Source organism: Schistocerca gregaria, chromosome 4, assembly GCF_023897955.1.
Source record: "Schistocerca gregaria isolate iqSchGreg1 chromosome 4, iqSchGreg1.2, whole genome shotgun sequence".
NCBI lineage: Eukaryota > Metazoa > Arthropoda > Insecta > Orthoptera > Acrididae > Schistocerca > Schistocerca gregaria.
In genome coordinates, this window is record NC_064923.1 from 569,994,652 (window position 1) to 570,022,584 (window position 27,933).

Here is a 27,933-nt window from a genome sequence, read left to right on the forward strand (position 1 = left end):
ATATGTCCTAACCTCCTTTTTACTATGACTCTGTTATGTACATTCTTTAATCTTGAAATTTTTGGCGAAAAATGTAACTTCTTTGATACACCACCACAAAATTGTACGACTGATGTACAGTGAGACGCATATGCGGTTTCTCGTGTCAGAAGGCAGCACACGTACTGTTCTTCTTGCACTCCAAGCACCCTTTATTCTTTAAACCATCAGGTACGTTAATATATAGACGTTGTGGCTAATTCAGTTAATTATTAACAGCACAAACTGCAACCTAGCCTCTCGGCAGCACCACATGCTATAGCAAGAAATCACTGATCTTCGCCTTTGAAAGTGACTGATGATGATGGTCTGACCTTCGAAACGCTTTGTGAACGAGGTAGAGTCCTTGTAATGAAAGCTGAATTATACAGGGTGTTACAAAAAGGTACGGCCAAACTTTCAGGAAACATTCCTCACACACGAAGAAAGAAAATATGTTATGTGGACATGTATCCGGAAACGCTTACTTTCCATGTTAGAGCTCATTTTATTACTTCTCTTCAAATCACATTAATCATGGTATGGAAACACAGCAACAGAACGTACCAGCGTGACTTCAAACACATTGTTACAGGAAATGTTCAAAATGTCCTCCGTTGGCGAGGATACATGCACCCACCCTCCGTCGCATGGAATCCCTGATACGCTGATGCAGCCCTGGAGAATGGCGTATTGTATCACAGCCGTCCACAATACGACCACGAAGAGTCTCTACATTTGGTTCCGGGGTTCCGTAGACAAGAGCTTTCAAATGCCTCCATAAATGAAAGTCAAGAGGGTTGAGGTCAGGAGGGCGTGGAGGCCATGGAATTGGTCCGCCTCTGCCAATCCATCGGTCACCGAATCTGTTGCTGAGAAGCGTACGAACACTTCGACTGAAATGTGCACGAGCTCCATCGTGCATGAACCATAAGTTGTGTTGTACTTCTAAAGGCACATGTTCTAGCAGCACAGGTAGAGTATCCCGTATTAAATCATAGCGGTGAATCGAGGAAGTACAGTACATACTGACGAAACTAAAATGAGCTCTAACATGTAAATTAAGCGTTTCCGGACACATGTCCTCATAACATCTTTTCTTTATTTGTGTGTGAGGAATGTTTCCTGAAAGTTTGGCAGCACCTTTTTGTAACACCCTGTATATTTTTCATAGCATCGTACTATACGAAGTTGACAGAGTGAGTCCGGAAACAGCGCGCAAGCAGCCGAGAAGTGTCCTCTTGTTTTGTGTGTGCCCAGGTGTACACCAGATACGGCGGGACAGTTATTAGCGGGTTGTTTATCTGGCAGCGCACAGGAAGCTAGCTGCCTGGTGTTACTCGCACAGCTGGAGCCACGCCGCCACACGTAGGCAGAAGCCAGCATGCGCCCGTCTGGCCACGTGTGCTAACTTATCTGGCGCGCGACACCAGCTGGCCCCGCGATAAGCTTTGCGCTGAATGAGCGCAAGGAAAGGAGAAAAGTAATCGTCTGTATTATCTGCGCGCGAGCCAGCCGCAGAGCTGCGGCACATTCGCTGCTGGCAAGGTCGCCGCGACAGCGCTACTGCTGCAAGATGGCCGCCGCTAAGCATCTGCCCGGCTTCGGCCAGGAACTGGTCGACCTCCAGTATGAAGACGTGAGTTTTATTTTCTTCTTTTAAACCCCTGAATATGTGTGTGCATGTATGTCCATCAGGTGAGACAACTTGAAGACGACTGAGTAATAAGTGACTATTTAGGCATTATGTTCTCCGCAAACCATCGTATGCTGTGTGATGAAGGCTGTATTATACCCCCCCCCCCCCCCCCCCAAATCTCTAACTGTTCTTTTCACTGATGGTACGCGGGAAGAATGTGCCCGAATCACTATGACTGAAGCGTTCAAAATGGTTTGAAATGGCTCTAAGCACTATGGGACTTAACTTCTGAGGTCATCAGTGCCCTAGAACTTAGAACTATTTAAACCTAACTAGCCTAAGGACATCACACACATCCATACCCGAGGCAGGATTCGAACCCGCGATCGTAGCGGTCGCGCGAATTCAGACTGTAGCGCCTAGAACCGCTCGGCCACCCCGGGCGGCTTCTGAAGCGTCCTGATCATTAAGCGATATGTATGTTGAAGGACGTAGTATGCTTCTTAACTCGCTTTGGGAAACACAATGACGCTCTCACGCTGAATAAACAAACAAGTGAGGAATCGTGCAGCTCTTCTTTGAATCTTCTCTATCTATTCCGTTAATTCACTCTGGCAAACGTCCAAGACCTATAACTAATACTACACTGTCGGAAAAAACGTAACACCCTCAACGATGAGGTCATTTTATTGACAAGGTAGTTCACAGGTAATTCTCCTTGTAGGTGTATACGATAATAAATTGAGACCAAATGAAACACACCTGTCACAGTAAAGGGTGCCAAAATAGTCCCATCAATACTCAGCACCTCCCCTACCCCCCTCTCTGGTGGCAATGCAGGGGTGTACTCTAGCATGCAAATAATCATAAAGCTGCTGAATTGCATCCTGCAATAGAATGTCCCAAGCATCTTCCACTTTTTGTTCCAATTTGGTAATGGTTCCTGAAGGCCTCGAAGAAGAAGTAAGCTCGCACATTATCATGTCGCATACTTGTTCAATTTGGAGAGATCCGGTGATCGCCCTGGCCAGGGCACATGTTCTGCACCACGAAGAGCACGCTTCTACGCAGCAGCCGTATGTGGACGTGCATTGTCTTGCTGTAAAAGCACATCATCTTCCTGTCGCAGAAATGGCATTAGCACAGGGAAAACAGGATGCACAATGCATTGGGCACTGGTTGCTTTACCCTGTAGAAACATCAAATGTGACCGCGAGTTGCAACCGATGGGCCTCCTCACTATGAAGCCGGCATTTCGCCTGTGTGTCGCGAGCGAATACAGTGTGGAAAAGGCAGCTCACCAGGTCTGCACCATCCACGTGTGCATCTATCACTCGCTTCCAAACAGTACCCATTCTCATCGCTGAAGACAACAGCTCTCCAATCAGTTCTTTCACGACACCAGAGCAGCTATGCTTGGTAGTGTCCTGGTGCCAGTGGTAGCCTGGCCAGAATGTACTAGGCGTACTGGTATGAAATGAGCGTTTTTTTGTGAAAATGAAACACTAATTTTGAATTGAATAGTAAAAACACCACGCCAATAGAAATGTTCGTCTTTTGAAGCAAACCAATCAGACACCGAATTTTCGACTTCTTCGTAGGAATCGAAGTGTTCCTCAGCCAATGCGTGTCCCATTGATGAAAACAAATGGTAGTCGGAAGGGGCCAAGTCTGGTCAATACGGCGGGAGCGGTAGCAGCTCCCAGTGAAGTGTTTTGATTGTATCCTGAACCAGTTTTGCTTTGTGTGCAGGTGCATGTCGTGTAAAAAAATTACTTTTCCATGTATGTCTTCTGGCCCATTCTGGTCTTTTTTCGATCAATGCATAGTTCAGATTGATCATCTGTTGTCTGTAGCGATTAGTATTCACAGTTTCACCGGGTTTTAGAAGCTCATGATACACTTCACCTTTCTGATCCTACCAAACATCTTCTTGCCGAATCGATCTGGTTTTGCAAACGCTGTTGATGGTTGTCCCGGATTAACCCATGATTTTTTCCGTTTAGGATTCTTAAAATAAATCCATTTTTCATCGCCAGTTACAATTCGATGCAAAACTGATTTTCTTTCATGCCTTTGAAGCAAAATTTGATACGTGGTTTTTCGGTTTTTCATCTGTCTTTCATTCAATTCATGTGGCATCCATTTTCTACACTTTTGGATCTTTCCCATATCTTTCAAACACTCAGAAATTGTTTGTTGTGCAACATTTAACATTGCTGCCATTTGCTTCTGACTCAGAGTATCATCTTCATCCAATATTGCTCGCAATTCGACGTCTTCGAACTTCTTTGGTGGGCTTCCACGTTCTTCATTTCTTACATCAAAATCATTATTTCTGAATCGTTCAAACCATCTTTTGCATGTTGCCTCTGATAGAGCATGATCACCATATGCCTCGACAAGCATTCGATGCGACTACTTTTTTTCAAATTAAAGCAAAAAATTAATGCTTTCCGCAAATCATCACTTTCTGGTACAAAGTTCGACGTTGTTAACACGATGAAAACATGATGTTTGTTCCATGACTTGATGTATACTAAATATCTTTGACAGAGCCAGCAGGAGTGGCCGAGCGGTTCTAGGTGCTACAGTCTAGAACCAAGCGACGGCTACGGTCGCGGGTTCGAATCCTGCCTCGGGCACGGACGTGTGTGATGTCCTTAGGTTAGTTAGGTTTAAGTAGTTCTACGTTCTAGGGGACTGATGACCTCAGAAGTCCCATAGTGCTCAGAGCCATTTGAACCATATCTTTGACAGATGTCATACCAACCAAACAAAAAAAAAAATAAGGCTCGTTCACAAAAAATGTTCCCTATAGACACATTTGTATCTTAACGCTCATTTCATACCGGTACACCTGGTATGCGTGATCTTATTGTTGGTGCAAGCAGGCGGCTGCCATTGGTGCTTCATGACACAGAAGGTGTATACGGATTTCATCCCTGGATAATGTTCGATCGTCCGCCGCTGCTCGCACAATGTATCGGTCTCATCGTGCGTCTGCTGTACTACGCAGACATCCAAAAGCTAGCCTATAGGTGTGGGAATGTGCCACACATACCACTGTTGAAAGCAGCGACATTAACACATATACATTGTGCCCAACATGTACAGGAGTTCATCGATACATCCATCCAGCTTTTCGACTGTTCACAATGCGACCCCGTTCAAATGTCTGAAGCCGTTCAACAGGAATATGTAGTCCTCGGTGGCGCTAGATTTCACCCAAGAATGAATACTGTAAACATTGTTCACCTCTTAATTTAGCAAAATACTGTCTGCAGAGTCAAAACAGAGGATGCACAGGCAGGCCTTCTAGGAGCCATCTGATTGCCCATGAGTGTGACAAATCCAACCCATCATCAAGAACACATTGTATACCTTGGTGCCACTGACCACAGTTCTTTATAATGCTCAGTTTTTTTCCGGTAGTGTATACTCGGCTAGCCACCTTAAGGTCTGTTGTGTAGGATACTTTGTCCACCATTGTCACATCCACCATTTCCTTTTCCAGTCGCGAATGGTCTGTGGGAAGAACGATTAAGCCTCAGAGTGAGCTCGAATCTCTCTGATTTTATCTTGGCCTTTTCGCAAGATATACTAGGAGGAAGCAATATATCGGTTGATTCTCTTAGAAACGTACGCTTTCGGATTAACAGTAAACGACACCGTGATTCACAGCGTCTCTCTTTTAGCGCCTGCCATTGAAGATGGATGAGAATCTTCGTTACGCTTTTGTCCCAATTAAACGAACCTATGATGAAACGTGCTGCTCTTCTTTGTATATTCACTTTTCTTCTACCAACTTATCTGGTAAGGATCCCATACTGACGACCAATATTCAAGTATTGGTCGAACAAGTGTGTTGTAAGCTACCTCCTATGTCAGTGGACTGAGAAGCATCCTTTATTGTATGATTATTTGATAGTGGAACAAACATTGGTAGCAGTTACTTCCATAAAATATCTGGTAGTATGCGTACTGAACGATTTGAAGTGGAATGATCATATAAAATTAATTGTTGGTAGGGCGGGTGCCAGGTTGAGATTCATTGGGAGAGTCCTTAGAAAATGTAGTGGCTTACAAAATACTCGTTCGGCCTATACTCGAGTATTGCTCATCAGTGTGGAATCCGTACCAGGTCGGGTTGACAGAGGAGATAGGGAAGATCCAAAGAGGAGCGGCGCGTTTCGTCACAGGGTTATTTTGTAAGCGTGATAGCGTTACGGAGATGTTTAGCAAACTCAAGTGGCAGACTCTGCGAGAGAGGCGCTCTGGATCGCGGTGTAGCTTGCTGTCCAGATTTCGAGAGGGTGCGTTTCTGGATGAGGTATCGAATGCATTGCTTCCCCCTACTTATACCTCCCAAAGAGATAACGAATGTAAAATTAGAGAGGTTCGAGCGTGCACGGAGGCTTTCGGGCAGTCGTTCTTCCCACGAACCATACGCGACTGGAACAGGAAAGGGAGATAATGGACAGTGGCACGTAAAGTGCCCTCCGCCACACACCGTTGGGTGGCTTTAGGAGTATAAATGTAGATGTAGATGTAGATGAATTAGAACAATGAGTCTCAGTCTATCATCTGCCTTACCAGCAGTTACTTTCCACGGGAATCTTCGCGGGCTGTTATATGCAGAGAAGTCGCAAAGCCAGAAGACTGTAGCAATATGCAAGAACACCCACAGAGGATTGAAACTTGATGCAGCAATTGGCATCTGACCCTCAACATAACCAATATAACCTACTGCTAATAAATGAGTTAAAAGAAACCATTCGACTGCAAATGACACGGCATGCATACTCCGGGGTTGTGACTGTTTCCTGGGATTGTTCCGTAATCGTGTAATAATATGATAATTAAATGATGAACCCATGTTCTATCGCCTGTGATGATGTTCGACAACAAACTGTCACGCTCAGCCTCGTAACGCACAAGCAGTTTCGCATAGATGGTCCTTAGTTGTTCTCTATGGTCTACTGTTAAACAGGAGGCGAGAGACCCAGCATGCGCACACATTCGAGTACCACAACTGGTGGAACAGTATGCCAGCACCATCAACCCAGAGGTCCAGTTAAGCAGAAAGGAGTTTGATTGTGATCCGTCGATCATCTCAAATGAGAGTTTCCGCACGTTTCAACATTGCAGGATCACAACTGTGTGCAGCTGGCCAACACAAGGGAGATCGGACAGGTTTGCGCGAAGTTGTTGCGATGATGACAGAAGCCTTGCCCAACGACTCACCGTGGTTTTGTTCACTGTCAAGTCCCCGTAGACATTTTGCAAGTGCCTATGAATATCTGTAATGCCAAAAGAAACTCAATGACAGCTCTCTGCTTAGAACGCACCTCCGTTGCAGACGCCATTTTAAGGGTAGGTTTAGTGCCACCAACTATCAAAACGTCAGGAAATTATATAGGCTAAGCGGTAATATTCCTCGACGTATCACTACAAATTCTACGTTTTTTCAACCGAAACTGGCCGAGAGAAAAATGTGTTGTATTGCTTATTGAACGCCCCTTGTACAAAAGAGTTATTCGCTCTCCCAGAAGCAAAATATATGTCCCGTAACTGTACAACAAAATAACGTCAGCGAGATACCTTGATGAGCCAGAACATTGTGACCGGCTGGCTAATAGCGAATTAGTTCGCCTTTGGAACGCAATACAGAGATGAATACGTTTGACAAGTCAGTGATAGGGTTCCATAGGTATGTGGCACCTGACTTCTATGCACTGTTTACGCACTTCCCGTAAATTACGAAAGTTATCCGGCTGGAGGGCGCCATCACAGTCGGGGAAGACATCAAGCATGAAGGGATGCAGGTGGTCCTACCTAGTCCACGGCCATCATTGTACCTTCCATTTCCACCACAGGTCTCATGGAAGCCCAGGTACATGTCGCCATTCAGCCGGCTCTTGCCTGCGTTCGTAGAGTGGTGAATGTATCGAGCAGCCGTTTGCGTGGATAACGGTTATCCAGACACGACCATCGACCTGGTCCAACAAAAAACGTATCACCCGACCAGGCGACATGTTTCCATCGATCCGCTGTCCAATCTTTATGCCCCGTGTCGACTGCTATCGTAAATGATGATATCGTTGAGTCAGCATGGGAATACGAAGAGGAACGGAAGGTTCCAAATTATTGGAAAAGAGCACATGTAGTTCCAGTTTCAAGAAGGGTCGTCGAGCAGATGCGCAAATGTATAAGCCTATATGTCTGACATCGATCTGTTGGAGAATTTTAAAACATGTTTTTTGCTCGCGTATCATGTCATTTCTGGAAACCCAGAATCTACTCTGTAGCAATCAACATGGATTCCGGAAACAGCGATCGTGTGAGACCCAGCTCGCTTTATTTGCTCATGAGACCCAGAAAATATTACATACAGGTTCCCAGGTAGATTCCATTTTCCTTAACTTCCGGAGGGCGATGGATACAGTTCCGCACTGTCACCTGGTAAACAAAGTAAGAGCCTACAGAATATCAGACCAGCTGTGTGGCTGGATTGAAGAGTTTTTAGCAAACAGAACACAGCATGTTGTTCTCAGTGGAGAGAACTCTACAGACGTTAAAGTAACCTCTGGCGTGCCACAGGGGAGTGTTATGGGACCATTGCTTTCCACAGTATATATAAATGACCTAGTAGATAGTGTCGGAAGTTCCATGCGGCTTTTCGCGGATGACGCTGTAGTATACAGAGAAGTTGCAGCATTAGAAAATTGCAGCGAAATGAAGGAAGATCTGCAGCGGGTAGGCACTTGGTGCAGTGAGTGGCAACTGACCCCTAACATAGACAAACGTAAGGTATTGCGAGTACATAGAAAGAATGATCCTTTATTGTATGATTGTATGATAGCGGAACAAACACTGGTAGCAGTTACTTCTGTAAAATATCTGGGAGAATGCGTACGGAGCGATTTGAAGTGGAATGATCATATAAAATTATTTGTTGGTAAGGCGGGTGATAGGTTGAGATTCATTGGGGGAGTCCTTAGAAAATGTAGTCCATCAACAAAGGAGGTAGCTTAAAAAAACACTCGTTCGACCTATACTTGAGTATTGCTCATCAGTGTGGGATCCATATCAGGTCTGGTTGACAGAGGAGATAGAGAAGATCCAAAGAGGAGCGGCGCGTTTCGTCACAGGGTTATTTGGTAAGAGTGATAGCGTTACGGAGATGTTTAGCAAACTCAAGTGGCAGACTCTGCGAGAGAGGCGCTCTGCATCGCGGTGTAGCTTGCTGTCCAGGTTTCGAGAGGGTGCGTTTCTGGATGAGGTATCGAATGCATTGCTTCTCCCTACTTATACCTCCCGAGGAGATAACGAATGTAAAATTAGAGAGATTCGAGCGCGCACGGAGGCTTTCGGGCAGTCGTTCTTCCCGCGAACCATACGCGACTGGAACAGGAAAGGGAGGTAATGACAGTGCCCTCCGCCACAACCATTGGGTGGCTTGCGGAGTATAAACGTAGATGTGGGTCATCTACAGCCGAGCCCCATGTTCAACAATGTGCGCTAAACGGTGTGCTCTGAAGCAACTGCGCCTGCACCAGCGTTGTTCTCTGTCGTCAGATCTGCCACTGATCACCTCCTCTGCTGCTTCGCAGAGCGGTGAAGCCTCCAACCACCACGGTCTGTGATGACACGTGTACGTCTAACATCTTGTCGCCTATTCGTAATTTCCCCGTTGTTCATTCACTTTTCTTATGTGCTCGTGACACAAGCACGCCAAGAGCCGCCCAGTTCCGAAAGGCTCGCTCCCAGTGTCTGGGCCATATCAGTCTGTAGTTTGATTGAAATCTGTAGATGCTAACGCACACTGGTCGATACTCTAGCGTCGATAGTTTTCACAATCCGTTACCCAAGAAATCGGTCCTGAACGCGCAGGCACGCACAGTAAAGATTATTTCTGACGACGATCACCTACAGTTTAAATTGCAGCGTATGAGACACGTGTTCAGAGAGAATGGTTGTAGCAGGGGAGACATTAAAAACGCTTTCAGGTGCCACAGACGCCTTGTGAATCAGCAAGCTGTGGGGCGATAAGCAGCAGGTTAGGACGTGTGCCGCATAGACATGGACTGAGATCACTGTTTCGACTGCCCCTAAAATACGAGATATGCTTTCCGTGTGTCCGGTGTGGATGGTGTCCCTTGTGAATGCGGCAGCGTCTATATAGGTCATACTATTCGCACAGTTGGAAAGCATTGGATCTAGCACAAGTGACATATTAAACAAACAGAACCTGACAAGTCGGCGATAGCTGAACATTGCCTGAAAAAGTCTCGTGTATTTTATTTATTCGTATTGACGAAGCTTGAAAACCGAGGAGATTCTGTTCGGACAAGTTACCGCTAAAAATCTGAGGACACAATTCTGTTATTCGTCAACGTCGCTTATACCAGTGGATTTCCACACTCACGGCGCTTATCGTTGCTAGAATGGTTCACCTTTCGTCTCTCCTTCTGTTCCTAAGTGTATCATGTGTCCGCAACATTACTAGGCGGCATTTAACCTTGCGGTGCGTAGAATTTATAAACTATGAGCTCTGTTTCGAACATTATGTCCTGTTTAGCGTTAGCATGCACGCACCATTGGGTCATTACCACTCGTGGCTTGAAACATCTGATGTTGAATCTCCCAGTCTGATATTCATAGCCGGCCTCTGTGACCGAGTGGTTCTAGGCGCTTCAGTCAGGTACTGCGTTGCTGCTACGGTCGTAGGTTCGAATCCTGTCTCGGGTATGGATGTGTGTGATGTCCTTAGGTTAGTTAGGCTGAAGCAGTTCTAAGTCTAGGCCAATGATGACCTCCGATGTTAAGTCCCATAGTGATTAAAGCCATTTTTTGATATTCATACAGGGTGTTACAGAAAGGTACGGCCAAACGTTCAGGAAACATTCCTCACACACAAACAAAGAAAAGATGTTATGTGGACATGTGTCCGGAAACGCTTAATTTCCATGTTAGAGCTCATTTTAGTTTTGTCAGTATGTACTGTACTTCCTCGATTCCCCGCCATTTGGCCCAATTGAAGGAAGGTAATGTTGACTTCGGTGCTTGTGTTGACATGCGACTCATTGCTCTACAGTACAAGCATCAAGAACATCAGTACGTAGCATCAACAGGTTAGTGTTCATCACGAACGTGGTTTTGCAGTCAGTGCAACGTTTACAAATGCGGAGTTGGCAGATGCCCATTTTATGTATGGATTAGCACGGGGCAATAGCCGTGGCGCGGTACGTTTGTATCGAGACAGATTTCCACAACGAATGTGTCCCGACAGGAAGACGAGGCAATTCGTAGTGCAGTTGACGATAACCCTAATGTCAGCGTCAGAGAAGCTGCTACTGTACAAGGTAACGTTGACCATGTCACTGTATGGAGAGTGCTACGGGAGAACCAGTTGTTTTCGTACCATGTACAGCGTGTGCAGGCACTATCAGCAGCTGATTGGCCTCCACGGGTACACTTCTGCGAATGGTTCATCCAACAATGTGTCAATCCTCATTTCAGTGCAAATGTTCTCTTTACGGATGAGGCTTCATTCCAACGTGATCAAATTGTAAATTTTCACAATCAACATGTGTGGGGTGACGAGAATCCGCACGCAATTGTGCAATCACGTCATCAACACTGATTTTCTGTGAACGTTTGGGCAGGCATTGTTGGTGATGTCTTGATTGGGCCCCATGTTCTTCCACCTACGCTCAATGGAGCATGTTATCATGATTTCATACGGGATACTCTACCTGTGCAGCTAGAACATGTGCCTTTAGAAGTACGACACAACATGTGGTTCATGCACGATGAAGCTCCTGCACATTTCAGTCGAAGTGTTCGTACGCTTCTCAGCAACAGATTCGGTGACCGATGGATTGGCAGAGGCGGACCAATTCCATGGCCTCCACGCCCTCCTGACCTCAACCCTCTTGACTTTCATTTATGGAGGCATTTGAAAGCTCTTGTCTACGGAACCCCGGAACCAAATGTAGAGACTCTTCGTGGTCGTATTGTGGACGGCTGTGATACAATACGCCATTCTCCAGGGCTGCATCAGCGTATCAGGGATTCCATGCGACGGAGGGTGGGTGCATGTATCCTCGCTAACGGAGGACATTTTGAACATTTCCTGTAACAAAGTGTTTAAAGTCACGCTGATACGCTCTGTTGCTGTGTGTTTCCATTCCATGATTAATGTTATTTGAAGATAAGTAATAAAGTGAGCTCTAACATGGAAATTAAGCGTTTCCGGACACATGTCCACATAACATCTACTCTGTAGATGTAGTATCTATTAGTGAGATATGAAAATATGTGCCGTGCCAGAACCCGAACCCCCATTTCCTGCTTATTGCGAGCTGTCATCTTAACCACTTTTTTTTTTTTGCCGTCGCCGTGGGTGAGTGTGTTCGGTCATAGAGCTGTTTGGCCTCTGCAGTAAAAAAACTGAGTGGAGGGATCAACAAACGAACTTTAACGGATATCATGTGACGTCCGCAACGACCAAGCACAAAAATCTGCAACGAAAAAGAAAGAAAGAAAAAAAAAACCACTTAGGCTTTATGTGCTCGCCTGCTGGTTCGATTAAAACTTCCTTACCTCACTCTATCTACATCCCTATACCATAGTCCCCTACATTCAGGACGGACGGCTGTCAATCGTCATTCATGTCTGTTCACCCAGACATGTAAATAAAAAATTATACTGCCATTTAAATAGTTTTTTATAACCTATCTGGAGAACGCTCACACAGCGACAGCTTCGAATCACGTGAGGCTACAAAGGTAGGCAACAAATTTTTCTTTCAGCGTCTAGGCTTTCGTCTATAAAGACGATATTGTTACAGGAGGAGGTTAATGAAACAAAAAGAGTATTTATGTAAGTGAAGGCCGTTTATAGAAGCGTATCTGCCGACAAACGTTCAGTGACACCTGTATTAGCTTTGAGCTGAAATTTTGATGTGCTACTATTGTCTCTGCTCTGATATTTGGTGCGGGATTCTCATTAAACGTAATGTGGACATAGTAAACAAATGACGCGTTCAGTAAACCCTTTGATGTGTACACAAGGCAGCTTCCATTAAAATGAATGTTCCTAATCAGCAAGTAATTTCTAAATTGCAAAATTTGCTAATGAGTAACTTTTGTTACTCACTCCGTTATTTTATGGATGGTTTACATTCACATTCTGTACACTTTTAATCACTTACAGTTAATTCTGTGATGCACCATATTCTTTCCAGTGGGCAGCTTTTAATGGTCACTTCTCTGACGTTTTCAATCAGTCATATGCAGCAAATGCGTGCAGGGCACAACACCAGTAGGGACTGCCCACCGCAGTGGACTGCGTGCATTTATAATCTCATGACTGATTGAAAACGTCAGAGAAGTGACCATTAACAGCTGTCCGCTGTAGTGGGTGCTATTCGCCACGGGGTTAATTCTATGCGAGAGGTATATTAATTTAGACTTGAACTAATTTTCTTAAGCTCTCGAATAGGAAGCTTCTTGTTTACATTTTTCACACACACACACACACACACACACACACACACACACACACACACACACACACACACACACAAAATGCCGAAATAATTGGCCGACGGAAATCAAACCAAGGCTGAAGTCATGGCACAAAACGCGAAGAGCCACTTTTCCAGTTTTTGGTAAGAACTCATAACAGAGGGACTATCACTCATATTTTACGCAGACTATGCTAGAATTTTTATGGACCTGTTAGAAGAAGACAGCATTTTTCAGCAAACGCAATATGCATCTATTCTGTATACAAAATAAATCGGGAAAAAGTATACAGGTAGACCAACAGTTCAAAGCAGTAAGGGGGTTCAAATGGATATTGGCTGCAGCTGTTGCTGGAGATGAAGAGTCTTGTGCAAAACAGACCTGCGAGGAGAGCCGCATGAATGCAGTCTTCAAACTGAAGACTACACCAAAGTCTTCTTAAATAATCGTAATGGCTAAACTCAGCGCTGCCTAGAACATTGTTTGGCTTCACAAAGGATACGCGCAGTGTCGCCTGCAAGGTGCTATGCACGAAATGAACAAGTTGAATTTGTTATGGCTCTAACCTAGTTTCCTAGTTTACAGTAGGACTTGGAAAGATGCTTTCAAACTTGCGGCAGTGGCATATTCGCTGAGACAGTGGAAGAAATTAGTCATCTGAAAGCATTGCAAGTTGCCAACTTCGGTGGAACTCTGGCCCTGATTTTTTTCTAAATATAATTTTTGAGTAAAACATGAGAAACGTTTTCCCAAATATCTGAATTTCTCTAAGAGTGTTTTGTTTCCTGCCATTATCCGTGGCTGATACTGAATAGTAGTATAAAACACTAGCAAGAATAAAGACAGTCCTACTATCTACAAGGATGCAAAATAAATTATTAGGTTTAGGAATGCTTCCTATAATGTTTACTTTAGCTCATCGCTTAAATTTTAGTGATACAGTCTAGTTATTTCCTTGTTTCGGGCACCAAAATAGTGATGTTTCACTGTGTCTGCACACCTACATCAGTATTCTGCAAATTACTGCGAAGTATTTCACAAAGCGAAGAGTACACTTCTAACGTGACAGTCTGCATTCTTTTAAATACATACAGAAGTTCTACATAATAATATAATGATAAGACAGAAGTTTCGAATCCATATTGTAAAATGCAAAACATTTCCAAGAGCACAAGTGAACTCTGACCGTAATCTATGGATTATGAAGTGCAGACTAAAACTGAAGAAATTTCAAAAAATTAAAAAATTAAGTAGATGAAAGATGAATAAATTGAAAGAACCATCGAATGTTAAGGGCTTCAGGGGAAGTATTAAGCAACGGTTGACTGAAACAGGGGATAGAATTACAACAAAAGACGAATGGGCTCCTCTAAGAGATCAAATAGTGTAGGGAGCAGACGACCGAAGAGGCGAAAAGGCTCCGTAAAAATTCATGGATAACACGTGAGATATTTAATTTAATTGACGAAATGAGAAAATGCAAAGTACATACACAGAGCAGGAGAAAGAGGATACATATATCTAAAAATAACGTTAACAGAAAGTAGAAAATGACTAAGCAAGTATGGGCGGAAAACAAATGCGAGGCTGCAGAATCAAGCATTATTAGGGGCGAGATAGATGCCGTGCGTAGAAAACTTGAAGAGACATTAGGTGAAAAGAAAAGCATTTGCATGAATATCAACAGCTCAGCATTGCTCCCTCAGCAAAGAAGGGAAAACTGGGAGCTCAAATGAATATGTAAAAAAACTATATAAAGGAATATGAACTTGAAAACAACACTAAGAAAGGGAAGAGTAAGTAAATGAAGATGCAATTGGACAAGTGATGTTGCGAGAAGCAATTGATGGAGCATTGAAAGACCTAAGCCGAAACAAGATCTCTGCAGTAGACGACATTTCCCCACAATTATTCATGTTCTTGGGAGAGCACACCCGTGAAGAAGCTACTCCACCACCTGCTGTGCAAGATATACTTTAAGATAATTTTAAAAAAACGCACCAGGAGGGAATTATCGAATGGGACGAAAGCTGGAAGATGTGGTGTACATATACAGACAAAGTAATGATCACATTTTCGGAAAAATTGTATAATTTATTCAAGAGAAAGACCTTCATAAATTGCTCAAGTCAATAACGTGTTGCTACACCTCTGGCCCTTATGCATGCAATTATACGCCTTGGCATTGATTGATGCAGTTGTTGGATGTCCTCTTGGGGGATATCGTGGCAAATTCCGTCCAACTGAAGCATTGGCTAGTCAAAATCATTTGCATTTAAATTCTTGTTTTATATACAAGAATTTAAATGCAAATGATTTTTTACTGACAAATCCGAAAATAGTGTTTCAAAAAAGTTCAAATGAACAATTTAGATAGTAAGCAAAATACGACATTTACCATGAATAATTACGTGACAATAGTAACATTTCAGTAATGAATTAATCTACTGGCCAATATTTATTGTCCACTCTGTTGTAAATATACGTTCTATAACGAGGTAATCTGTTAAGTTGGCTCATATCATCAGAAACAACAATATCATTCAGAGTTAATACCAGTCTTTCAGAAGTCACAGAACTTCGCAACAAAGTCGCTTTTTAAAAAGAAATTCGCCGGCCGCGGTGGCCGAGCGGTTCTAGGCACTTCAGTCCGGAACCGCGCGACTGCTACGGTCTCTGGTTCGAATCCTGCCTCGGGCTTGGGTGTGTGTGATGTCCTTAGGTTAGTAAGGTTTAAGAAGTTCTAAGTTCTAGGGGACTGATGATTACAGATGTTAAGTCCCACAGTGTTCAGAGCTATTTGGACCTTTTTTTTAAAGAAATTCATTTAAGAACAAAAAATTCTAATTCCATGTGGCAAACTGATGTACCGATTTATATCTATCAGCAAAAAATAGAAATGCCCGTTAGAACCAAGTACAAATACCGAAAAACACCAGTCATTCAGAACTAAAATAGCGGCATCGGTTTTAACCGGTAGTTTTTTTCTCCAACCCCACGGCATCTTCGTTGAGTGTGTGCTTAACCCAGCTCGGAATCAAAGTGTATGAAGTTACGGTAACCTGTGTCATCCGCAGTACGCGCGGCTCCCCTCTCTCTCTGCCCTTTCCGGCTGTAGCACAAAATGCCAGAGTGGAGCAGCAATGCACGCACAAGGGATGCAGCACGGTAAACCAGATATGTTTCCCGCTTCCCAGAGGAGTTTTTAAACTCAACGCAGCCGGCGCTTGTGAGTGGGCCGCTTACATATGTGTGGTTTGCGTAGAATTTACTCTGGGTTTCTACCAACAGCTCTTTCGAACGGCAGCGCGGAATGTTGGGCATTGTCGGGACAACTGAAAAATGCAAATGGAAAATGTTCCACGTACTAAATCTAACATTTGTCAGGAGAACGAGAGAACAACGAACCTTTGCTTGCACGTAACTGATTTGTATCCAAATCATTGAGAAGATATTCTGATTCCATAGAACTATGCTGATCGCCGCAAATAATAAGAAGACAAATGCATTTAAATAACAAAAATGGACGTACGTATGTTTCACATCTCCTCCTAAACCAGTTTCCCGATTTCAACAAAATTTCTTACACATATCATTTACCGACTGCAAAGAATCACTGTGGCGGTACTAACCACCCATCTACCAAATGTGTGGGGCTGAGGGTGAAAAAACAATGCTGCCCACAATGCAGGAGTACCCATACTTTAGTTATCCAGTATTTGAGAGCGAGAGCACTTACAGACTTGCAGCAACTGTAAACATAATTTTCAACCTTTGTGTAATTTTTTTCTCGCTGACGAACCTCCAAATTGATGAAAGGAAAAAAGTTTCTCGCTTACTACATTTTCGCTGTTCGTGCAGGAAAAGAGCCACATGAAGCACGACGCTTTAACTTCTTACTTTCTTACCACTAACTGTAATCGTGACACTGACACAATTTGCTCGTGGTCGTGTGGTAGCGTTCACGCTTCCCGCGCCCGCGTTCCCGGGTTCGATTCCCGGCGGGGTCAGGGATTTTCTCTGCCTCGTGATGGCTGGATGTTGTGTGTTGTCCTTAGGTTAGTTAGGTTTAAGTAGTTCTAAGTTCTAGTGGACTGATGACCATAGATGTTAAGTCCCATAGTGCTCAGAGCCATTTGAACTGACACAATTTGCCAGCAGTATTTACATGTAGCACTGAATGTACGAGAAAAATTGCATCATTGTACGACATTTAGTTCAGGAGATACGACATTATAAACACTGCATGCGTGAAAAACCACCGCATCATGCAAGACGTCGAAATTCATTACTTCGTTGATACTAACTCTAATCGCTACACTTTTCACAGACAGTATCCATATTTGCCGCTGAATGTACCTACAAAAATATATCACTATACAACACTTAGTTCAGCAGATATGAAGTCAGAAACACTGGAATGCGTGAGAAACTCCCGCATCATTCATGACGTTTCAATTTATTACTTCTTTACTATTAACTCTATTCAGAACACATTTCTCAGACAGTAGACAAATATATCATTGGATGTACGTGCAAACTTGCATCAATGTACAGCACATAGTTCACGAGGTACGACGTCATAAAAATTAAACTGCGTGAAAATGAAACTGCAGGGCGAAATCAGATGACCGATGACTACACGGCTCCCACAGTCAGTGTACCGAGAGAGGTTGACCCGAGCCCGAGCAGACGTGCCATCAGCGGTAGCAAAGCAGTGTATTTTACTCTGTAGAATAGTGGTTAGCCAGTTACTGTTAGTTTTTATTTTCGCGTAAATTTTGGTGCATATCCTCGTTCACGAGGCTTCGTAGTGTAATTTTCGTGCCGTCAGACCGCCACGTCACGCCACTTAATTTTAAACCTCGTGCTCGTACACAGCAAATAGCTTATCCCAGTGCATTCTATTTAGCATATCTATCTCGTGCAGTAGCTTTCCGGTAAGCAGAGTTTCTAGTAAAGTAGCTACAGCCACATTAGTAGATAAATTTATTTCTGATTAATGCCGTCTTTGTGCTGCCTTTTCAGTGCATAGTGAGAAATCTTCAAAGCAGTTTTTAGTGATTGTTTATTCTCATAGTTACATTTTGCGTACATTCAAAACTCAGTAGCGCCATTTGAGATCTTATTTTCATTTTATACACAGTATGATATGCCTAGGGGCTTTGCTTGCTGTGAGCGGACACGAGAAGAACTGGCTGCTGTTCGTTAACAGCTGGAAGCTGCGTTGGCTACCGTCGAAGTTGCGGCGACATCGGGGCGCTGTGAACGAGACCCGTGACATCTTTGGTGCCTTAGGAATCCCCTGGTGAACCATATGTCGCTGCATCTTCTGATTCGCAACATCTGATCGGTGGGTTCTCACTCGAGAGTGGGTGGTAGACAGTAGTGAATTCGCGTGTCAGTGGGAGGAAGGGGAAAGAGGGAGCAGGTCGCGCGGCTGGTTCCCTACACCTTAGCAACAGGTACGAGGTGCTGCCCAGTGTTGATAACTCTGAGCCAGCTCGGATTGCCTCTCCTGTTGGGCCAGCGGACGATTTTCCCGCCCAGTCCGGACAAGTGCAGAGGGTGGTTATGCTTGTCGTTGGGAGAACGCCAGATTGCCAGATTGCCGGTGTACAAAAAAATGGCTCTGAGCACTATGGGACTTAACATCTGTGGTCATCAGTCCCCTAGAACTTAGAACTACTTACACCTTACTAAACTAAAGACATCATACACATCCATGCCCAAGGCAGGATTCGAACCTGCGACCGTAGCGGTCACGCGGTTCCAGACTGAAGCGCCTAGAACCGCCAGTGTACACTCGGTATGTTTGCCTGGGGGGGAGGGGGGGGGGCTCTCCTCCGTGTTGTCGAGGAGGCCCTACCGGCTACTATCGGGTGCATTGGGTGCAACCGGCTGGATATAGTGCCATATGTCAGCACGAATGACGCCTGCCGCTTGGGTTCTGAGGGCATCCTCAGCTCCTTTCGGCGGATGGCTGATTTTGGTGAAGGCAAATAGCATCGCACGCGCTGTCCAGTCTAAGCTGCTTATCTGCAGCATCGTTTCCAGGGTTGATCGCGATGCTCTGGTTTGGAGCAGAGTGGAAGGTCTAAACCAGAGACTCAGACGACTCTGCGACGGTATCGGATGCGAATTTTCTCGACCTCTGCTATCGGGTACAGACTTGTAGGGTTCCCCTTAATAGGTCAGGTGTGCACTGCGCGCAGGGTGCGGCTACTAAGGTAGCGGACTTCGTGTGGCGTGCACATGGGGCTTTTTTATGTTAGAGAAAACCTCCCTTGGCATTAAAGACGATTTGCCTGATAAATTAGCCACAATGTCCTCAAAGAACGTTCGTCGTCGCAGATCAGTGACAGAAAAGGTTAGTATGAGTTTAGTAGACAGTAGGAGCATCCAAGGAAAGGTCCCAGAGTTAGTATCGCTTACTGTAGGTAGTAATGCACAGATAGTATTACGTACAGAAAGTTGGTTGAAACGAGACATTAATAACAACGAGATCCTAAGTTCAAACAGGAATATTTAGCGTGAGGATAGGTTAGTCGTCCATGGTGGCGCTGCGTTTATTGCAGCAAAGCATTCGATAAAATTTTGCGAGGTTAACATGGATTCCGATTGTGAATTAATCTGGTATCAAAGATCGGTCAAAAATGGTAAGAGGATGCTTTTATAGACCGCATGTGTCAGGAACCCTCTTGAGAGAGCGCTTCAGACAGAACTTCCTGTATATCGTTAGTAATTTTCTGTTGCAATAAAGGATGACTTCAACTTGCCAAGTATAAATTGAGAGTGTCACGCTATCAAAACCGGTGCCAGAGACAGAGATTCGCGTGACATTGGTATGGATGTCTTGTCCAAAAATTACTTTAAGCAGGTAGGTAGAGAACCAACTCGTGAGGGTAACGTCTTAGACCTCCTGGCAACAAACACACGTGAACTTATCGAATCGGTTAAAGCAGGGGAAGGTATCAGTGATCATAAGGCTCTATGGCAACAGTTTTGACAAAGATTCTTAAGAAAGGTAGGGAGATATTTTTGCTTAGCACGAGTGACAGGCTACAAATTTCAGAGTATATGATCTGTCAGCATCAAACATTCAGTGATGAGGACGAAGATGTGGAAAACGAATGGAAAGAATTCAAAGGAATCGTGCAATATGCCCTAGACAAGTATGTTCGGAGCAAGGTCTTAAGGAATGGGAAAGGCTCACCATGTTTTAATAGCCGTGTTAGAAAATCACTATGTAAACAAAGAGATCTTTATCTCAGGTTCAAGAGAAGTAATAACCTAGCTGACAAACAAAAACTGAACGAGTCGAAAATGAGCGTAATGAGAGCAACAAGAGAAGCGTTCAGCGCCTTTGAAAGTAATACTTTGTCAACTGATCTGAGCAAAAACCCTAAGTGATTTTCGTAGTATGTAGAATCAGTATGTGGGTCAAAATCATCTATTCATTCACTCAGTGACCATACTGGCACTGATACGGAAGATAAGAGAAAGAAGGCCGAAATCTGAATTCGGCCTTTCGAAATTGTTTCACAACGGAAGATTGTAACACAGCCCTTCCTTTCCCTCGTCGTACGACCGTCGAAGTGGCACATATTGAGATAACCAATCGCGGAACAGAAAAATGTCTACAGAAAGGCGTCAGCACCATAGGACATACCTATAAGCCCCAGAACCACATGTAACATACTACGCACACATAGGAAAAGAATTCCACTGCTGTACAGCTACACTGTTGATGACAAACCGCTGGAAACAGTATCTGTCGTAAAATATCTAGGGGTAACTATCCAGAGCGACCTTAAGTGTAATGACCACATAAAACAAATAGTGGGAAAAGCAGATGCCAAACTCAGATTCACAGGAAAATTTTAAGGAAATGTTACCCATCCACGAAGGAAGTGGGTTATAAGGCGCTGGTTCCAACGGTTCTTGAGTATTGTTCATCTGTCCGGGATCCATAGCAGATAGGACTACAGAAGAGATAGAGAAAATCCAACAAACAGCGGCACGTTTCGTCACGGGATCGCTTAGTCGACACAAGAGCGTTACGGAGATGCTCAACAAACTCCATCGGCAGACGTTACTAGAGAGGCGTTGTTCATCACGGAGAGATTTACTATTGAAGTTTCGAGAGAGCACTTTCAGGGAGAAGTTGGACAACATATTACTTCCCAACACATACGTCTCGCGTAATGACCTCCAGGCGAAAATTTGAGAAATTAGAGCCAATACAGAGACTTAGCGACAACCATTCTTCCGTCGCGCTATTAGCGAGTGGAACAGGGTCAGAGGGCTCAGTTAGTGATAGAAAAGTACCCTTCGGCACGCACCGTTAGGTGACTTGCGGAATATGATATAGATATAGAAATTCGGTAGACATAAAGGTGAAATTTGTGTACAAATATGCGTGAAATACATTAAATATAAGTGAAATATATTTGACATGTGCGAATGCGAGCAAATCCATGTGTAAAAGGCTCATCCTTAAACCCCTGTAAATATTTCAAGCAAATTTGGAACATACACTCCTGGAAATTGAAATAAGAACACCGTGAATTCATTGTCCCAGGAAGGGAAAACTTTATTGACACATTCCTGGGGTCAGATACATCACATGATCACACTGACAGAACCACAGGCACATAGACACAGGCAACACAGCATGCACAATGTCGGCACTAGTACAGTGTATATCCACCTTTCGCAGCAATGCAGGCTGCTATTCTCCCATGGAGACGATCGTAGAGATGCTGGATGTAGTCCTGTGGAACGGCTTGCCATGCCATTTCCACCTGGCGCCTCAGTTGGACCAGCGTTCGTGCTGGACGTGCAGACCGCGTGAGACGACGCTTCATCCAGTCCCAATCATGCTCAATGGGGGACAGATCCGGAGATCTTGCTGGCCAGGGTAGTTGACTTACACCTTCTAGAGCACGTTGGGTGGCACGGGATACATGCGGACGTACATTGTCCTGTTGGAACAGCAAGTTCCCTTGCCGGTCTAGGAATGGTCGAACGATGGGTTCGATGACGGTTTGGATGTACCGTGCACTATTCAGTGTCCCCTCGACGATCACCAGAGGTGTACGGCCAGTGTAGGAGATCGCTCCCCACACCATGATGCCGGGTGTTGGCCCTGTGTGCCTCGGTCGTATGCAGTCCTGATAGTGGCGCTCACCTGCACGGCGCCAAACACGCATACGACCATCATTGGCACCAAGCAGAAGCGACTCTCATCGCTGAAGACGACACGTCTCCATTCGTCCCTCCATTCACGCCTGTCGCGACACCACTGGAGGCGGGCTGCACGATGTTGGGGCGTGAGCGGAAGACGGCCTAACGGTGTGCGGGACCGTAGCCCAGCTTCATGAAGACGGTTGCGAATGGTCCTCGCCGATACCCCAGGAGCAACAGTGTCCCTAATTTGCTGGGAAGTGGCGGTGCGGTCCCCTACGGCACTGCGTAGGATCCTACGGTCTTGGCGTGCATCCGTGCGTCGCTGCGGTCCGGTCCCAGGTCGACGGCCACGTGCACCTTCCGCCGACCACTGGCGACAACATCGATGTACTGTGGAGACCTCACGCCCCACGTGTTGAGCAATTCGGCGGTACGTCCACCCGGCCTCCCGCATGCCCACTATACGCCCTCGCTCAAAGTCCGTCAACTGCACATACGGTTCACGTCCACGCTGTCGCGGCATGCTACCAGTGTTAAAGACTGCGATGGAGCTCCGTATGCCACGGCAAACTGGCTGAAACTGATGACGGCGGTGCACAAATGCTGCGCAGCTAGCGCCATTCGACGGCCAACACCGCAGCTCCTGGTGTGTCCGCTGTGCCGTGTGTGTGATCATTGCTTGTACAGCCCTCTCGCAGTGTCCGGAGCAAGTATGGTAGGTCTGACACACCGGTGTCAATGTGTTCTTTTTTCCATTTCCAGGAGTGTATATTAGTTACAGTCTGGGAAGAAATACTGTAGCCTCCTATTGCGATGAGTATGATAACGTGGATAGAGAAGGGAGGACGAGGAGATGGACAGATAACGAGGGGGAGAGGAAGAGATAGGTACAGATAGCAGGAGGAAGAGATGGCGAGAGATAGGGGAGGAGATGGACAGAGAAAGAAAAGAGGAGGAGATGGACAGAGACTGAGGGAGGAAGGTACAGGCAGAGGGGCCAAAAAAATCAAAACAAGCTTCAGTGGCGTTAAAAGTAAGGATGCAAAAAAGGAACTTCTCTGTTGTACGTAGGGAAGAGTACACTGAAGGCCTCTATGAGAGAGACGAACTATCTGCTGACCTAACAGAAAAAGAAATGGGTTTAGATTGTACAGGAAAGCCAATACCAGAGTTAGAATCTGACGGAGCTTTGGAAGACTTGCTATCAAACAAAGTGGAAGGAATAGATAACATTCCTTCTGAATTTCTAAAATTATTAGCGAAGTAATAACCAAATGATTGTTCGAGATGGAAATGCCGCGAGGCTAGGGCCTCCCGTCGGGTAGACCGTTCGCCTGGTGCAATTCTTTCGAGTTTACACCACTTCGGCTACTTGCGTGTCGATGGAGATGAAATGATGATGATAAAGACAACGCAACACCCAGTCACTGAGCGGAGAAAATCTCCGACCCAGCCGGGAATCGAAAACGGGACGTTGGGTATGACATTACGTCGCGCTCACCACTCAGCTACCGGGGGCGGACTATTGTTCGAGAGAACATGTAAAATCTGTGAGACAGGAGACATACCAACAGAATTTCTGAAAAATATTCACTCAGTCCCGAAGGTAGCAAACCATATAATTGAGAGACCTTCCGCATAATCCGATTAATATCTCATGTATCAAAGTTGCTGGCAAGTACAACGCAGTGAAAACTGAAATGGAGACTGAAGTTTGTTAAATGACAATCACTTTGACTACAGGAAAGCTAACGGCAGCCGAGAGGCAGTTCTGATGTTAGACGTCGTAATGAAAGCAAGACTTACCAGAAACAAAACATGGCTATAGTATTAATCGAGCTAGAAAAAGAGTCTGAAAATACAAATTGGTGCAGGGTGTTCCAAATTCTCCGGAAAATAGATGAAAATTATTTGGAAAAACGGCTAATACGTAACATCTACGAGAACCAGTAAGGAACAATAAGAATAGAGAACGAAGTTCTCGCATTAAAAAGGGCGTAAGACAGGGATGTAGTCTTTCTCCCCCACTTTTCAATTAGTACTTCACAGAAGCAATGGTGGAAATAAAATCATGAGATGCGTTGATGACATTGTTATCCTCAGCGAAAGAGAGAAAGAATTGCAGGATCTTTTGAATGGAATGAACGATCTAATAAAAACACATTATGGACTGAGAGTGAACGCAAGACACACGAAAGTAAGAAGGAGTAGCATAAATGGGATGAGCGATAAATTAGCAAGATTGGGTATCACGAAGTAGCCAAAGGGGAAAAAAATAACACATGCCGGACGAAGCCTTCTAGAACACTGAAATATACACTACTCGCCATTAAAATTGCTACATCAAGAAGAAATACAGATGATAAACGGGTATTCATTGGACAAATAATTATACTAGAAATGATATGTGATTACATTTTGACGCAATTTCGGTGCATAGATCCTGAGACATCAGTACCCAGAAAACCACCTCTTGTCGTAATAAAGGCCTTGATACGCCTGGGCATTGAGTCAAACAGAGCTTGGATGACGTGTACAGGTACAGCTGCCCATGCAGCTTCAACACGATACCACACTTCATTACGAGTAGTGACTGGCGTATTGTGCCGAGCCAGTTGCTCGGCCACCATTGACCAGACGTTTTGAATTGGTGAAAGATCTGGAGAATGTGCTGGCCAGGGCAACAGTCGAACATTTTCTGTATCCAGGAAGGCCCGTACAGGACCTGCAACATGCAGTCGTGCATTATCCTGCTGAAATGTAGGGTTTCGCAGGGATCGAATGAATGGTAGAGCCACGGGTCGTAACACATCTGAAATGTAACGTCCACTGTTCAAAGTGCCGTCAGTGTGAACAAGAGGTGACCAAGACGCGTAACCAATGAAACCCCATACCATCACGCAGGGTGATACGCCAGTATGGCGATGACGAATACACGCTTCCAATGTGCGTTCACCTCGATGTCGCCAAACACGGATGCGACCATCATAATGATGTAAACAGAACTTGGATTCACCCGACACAATGACGTTTTGCCATTCGTGCAGCCAGGTTCGTCGTTGAGTACACCATCGTAGGCGCTCCTGCCTGTGATGCAGCGTCAATGGTAACCGCAGCCATGGTCTCCGAGCTGATAGTCCATGCTGCTGCAAACGTCGTCGAACTGTTCGTGCAGATGGTTGTTGTGTTGCAAACGTCCCCATCTGTTGACTGAGGGATCGAGACGTGGCTTCACGATCCGTTACAGCCATGCGGATAAGATGCCTGTCATCTCGACTGCTAGTGATACGAGGCCGTTAGGATCCAGCACGGCGTTCCGTATTACCCTCCTGAACCCACAGTACGATAAACCGCAATCGCGATAGGCTACAATCTGACCTTTATCAAAGTCGGAAACGTGATGGTACGCATTTCTCCTCCTTACACGAGGCATCACAACAACGTTTCACCAGGCAACGCCGGTCAACTGCTGTTTGTGAATGAGAAATCGGTTGGAAACGTTCCTCATGTCAGCACGTTGTAGGTATCGCCACCGGCGCAAACCTTGTGTGAATCCTCTGGAAATCTAATCATTTGCATATCACAGCATCTTCTTTGTGTCGGTTAAATTTCGCGTCTGAAGCACGTCATCTTCGTGGTGCAGCAATTTTAATGGCCGTAGTGTATAAGCACGGTCAAAGAGGAAATTCTCGGCCAAAAAAGTCTACTAGTGTCATATACTGACCTTAATCTGAGGCATAAATGTATGAAAATACATTTTGGAGCGCAGCATTGTATGGTAGTGAAACATGGACTGTGGGAAAATCGCAAAAGAAGAAAGTCAAAGATTTTAAAATGGGATGCTATAGTAGGATGTTGAAAATTAGGTGGACTGATAAGATAAGGAATGTCTAGGTTCTGCACAGAATCGTCGGGCGAAGGAACAAGTGGAAAACATTGACGAGAAGAAGGACAGGACAATAGACCCGTTGTTAAGACATTAGGGAATAATTTCCTCGGTACTTGAGGGCAAAACCTGTAGAGGATGAGAAAGATTGGAATATAATTGAGGACATGGGTTACAAGGGTTCTCTGAGATGAAGAGCCTGGCACCGAAGAGGAACTCGTAGTGGACCAACATGAGACAAGTTATCAGACTGAGGAGGATGAAACGAAAGATTTGGAAGCTTTAAATTTTGTCTTGGTGTTTTCCAGTTCTGGGACTGGTTCGTGAAGGTGAATGACCCAGTGGCGATGTGGAGGGCGCAGCCGACGTACGTGCTCTCTCAGCTGTCTTACATCCTCGGCGGAGTCATCACTTTGGTACACGGTAAGTTTCACGAATACCGACGAGTATATGTAAATAGTACAGTCCTTAAGTCACTCTACACAGAGCGATAGAGAGGACTTGGTGGCAGCGTTAGCTATTATTCACTGACATGACAAAGTCATGGGATACCTCCTAATATTGTGTCGGACTTCCTTTTGCCCGGCGTACTGAAGCAACTCTACGTGATACGGTCTCAGCAAGTCGTTGGAGGTACCCTGCAGAAACATTAAGCCATGCTGGCTCTCTAGCCGTTCATAAGTGTGAAATTGTTGCCGGTGGAGCAGTATTTTTTGCATGAATTAACCTCTTGCTTATGTCTCATAAAGGTTCTATGGGATTCGTGTCAAACGATCTGGGTGCCCAAATCATTCACTCGAACTGTCCAGAATGTTCTTCAAACCAAACGCAAACAATTATGGTCCCATGAGGTGGCACATTATCATCCATAAAAATTCCATTATTGTTTGGGAACATGAAGTCCATGAATGGCCGCAAATTGTCTCCAATTAGCCGAACATAAACATCTTCAGTCAATGGTCGGTTCAGATGGACCAGAGCACTCAGTCCATTCCATGTATGCACAGCTCACACGATTATGAAGCCACCAGCAACATGCACAGTGCTTTATTGGCATCTTGGGTCCAAGGTTTTGTAGCGTCTGCGCCACGCTCGAACCCTACGACCAACTCTTACCAACTGAAGTCGGGACACATCTGACCAGGCCACAGTCTAGGGTACAACCGACATGTTCACGAACCCAGGAGCAGCGCTGCAGGCGATATCGTGCTATTAACAAAGGCACTCGCGTCGGTCGTCTGCTGCCATAGGCCACATTTCACCACACTGTCCTAACAGGTACGTTCATCCTACGTCCCACATTGATTTCTGCGCTTATTTCACGCGGTTTTCCTTGTCTATTAGCGTTGAAAAGTCTATGTGAACGCGGTTGCTCTCGGGCGTTAAGTGAAGGCTATCGGCCACTGCGTTGTCCTTGGTGAGAGATAATGCCTGATATTGCGTATTCTTGGCACACTCTTGACCCTGTTGATCTCGTAAAATTGAATTCCCTAACTATTTCCGAAATGGAATGTCTCGTACGTCTAGCTCCAAGTATCGTTCCGCGTTAAAAGTATGTTAATTCCCGTTGAACGGCCACAATCACGTCGGAAACCTTTTCACATGGATCATCTGAGTACAAATGACAGCTTCGCCAATGCATTGCCCTTTTTATCTTGTGT

General features: G+C 44.9%; 1 protein-coding gene across 1 annotated transcript in view; it reads left to right on the forward strand.

Moving 5' to 3' along the window:
• The first annotated feature begins 1,346 nt into the window (after positions 1-1,346).
• The window catches only part of LOC126365889 (uncharacterized), a 103,311-nt gene continuing 76,724 nt past the window's right edge, over positions 1,347-27,933 (forward strand). Inside the window, exons 1-2 of the mRNA XM_050008602.1 lie at positions 1,347-1,657; positions 26,581-26,695. Of these exons, the coding sequence (XP_049864559.1) occupies positions 1,595-1,657; positions 26,581-26,695 (178 nt within the window). The 5' untranslated portion in view covers positions 1,347-1,594. The remainder of the gene's footprint in view (positions 1,658-26,580; positions 26,696-27,933) is intronic.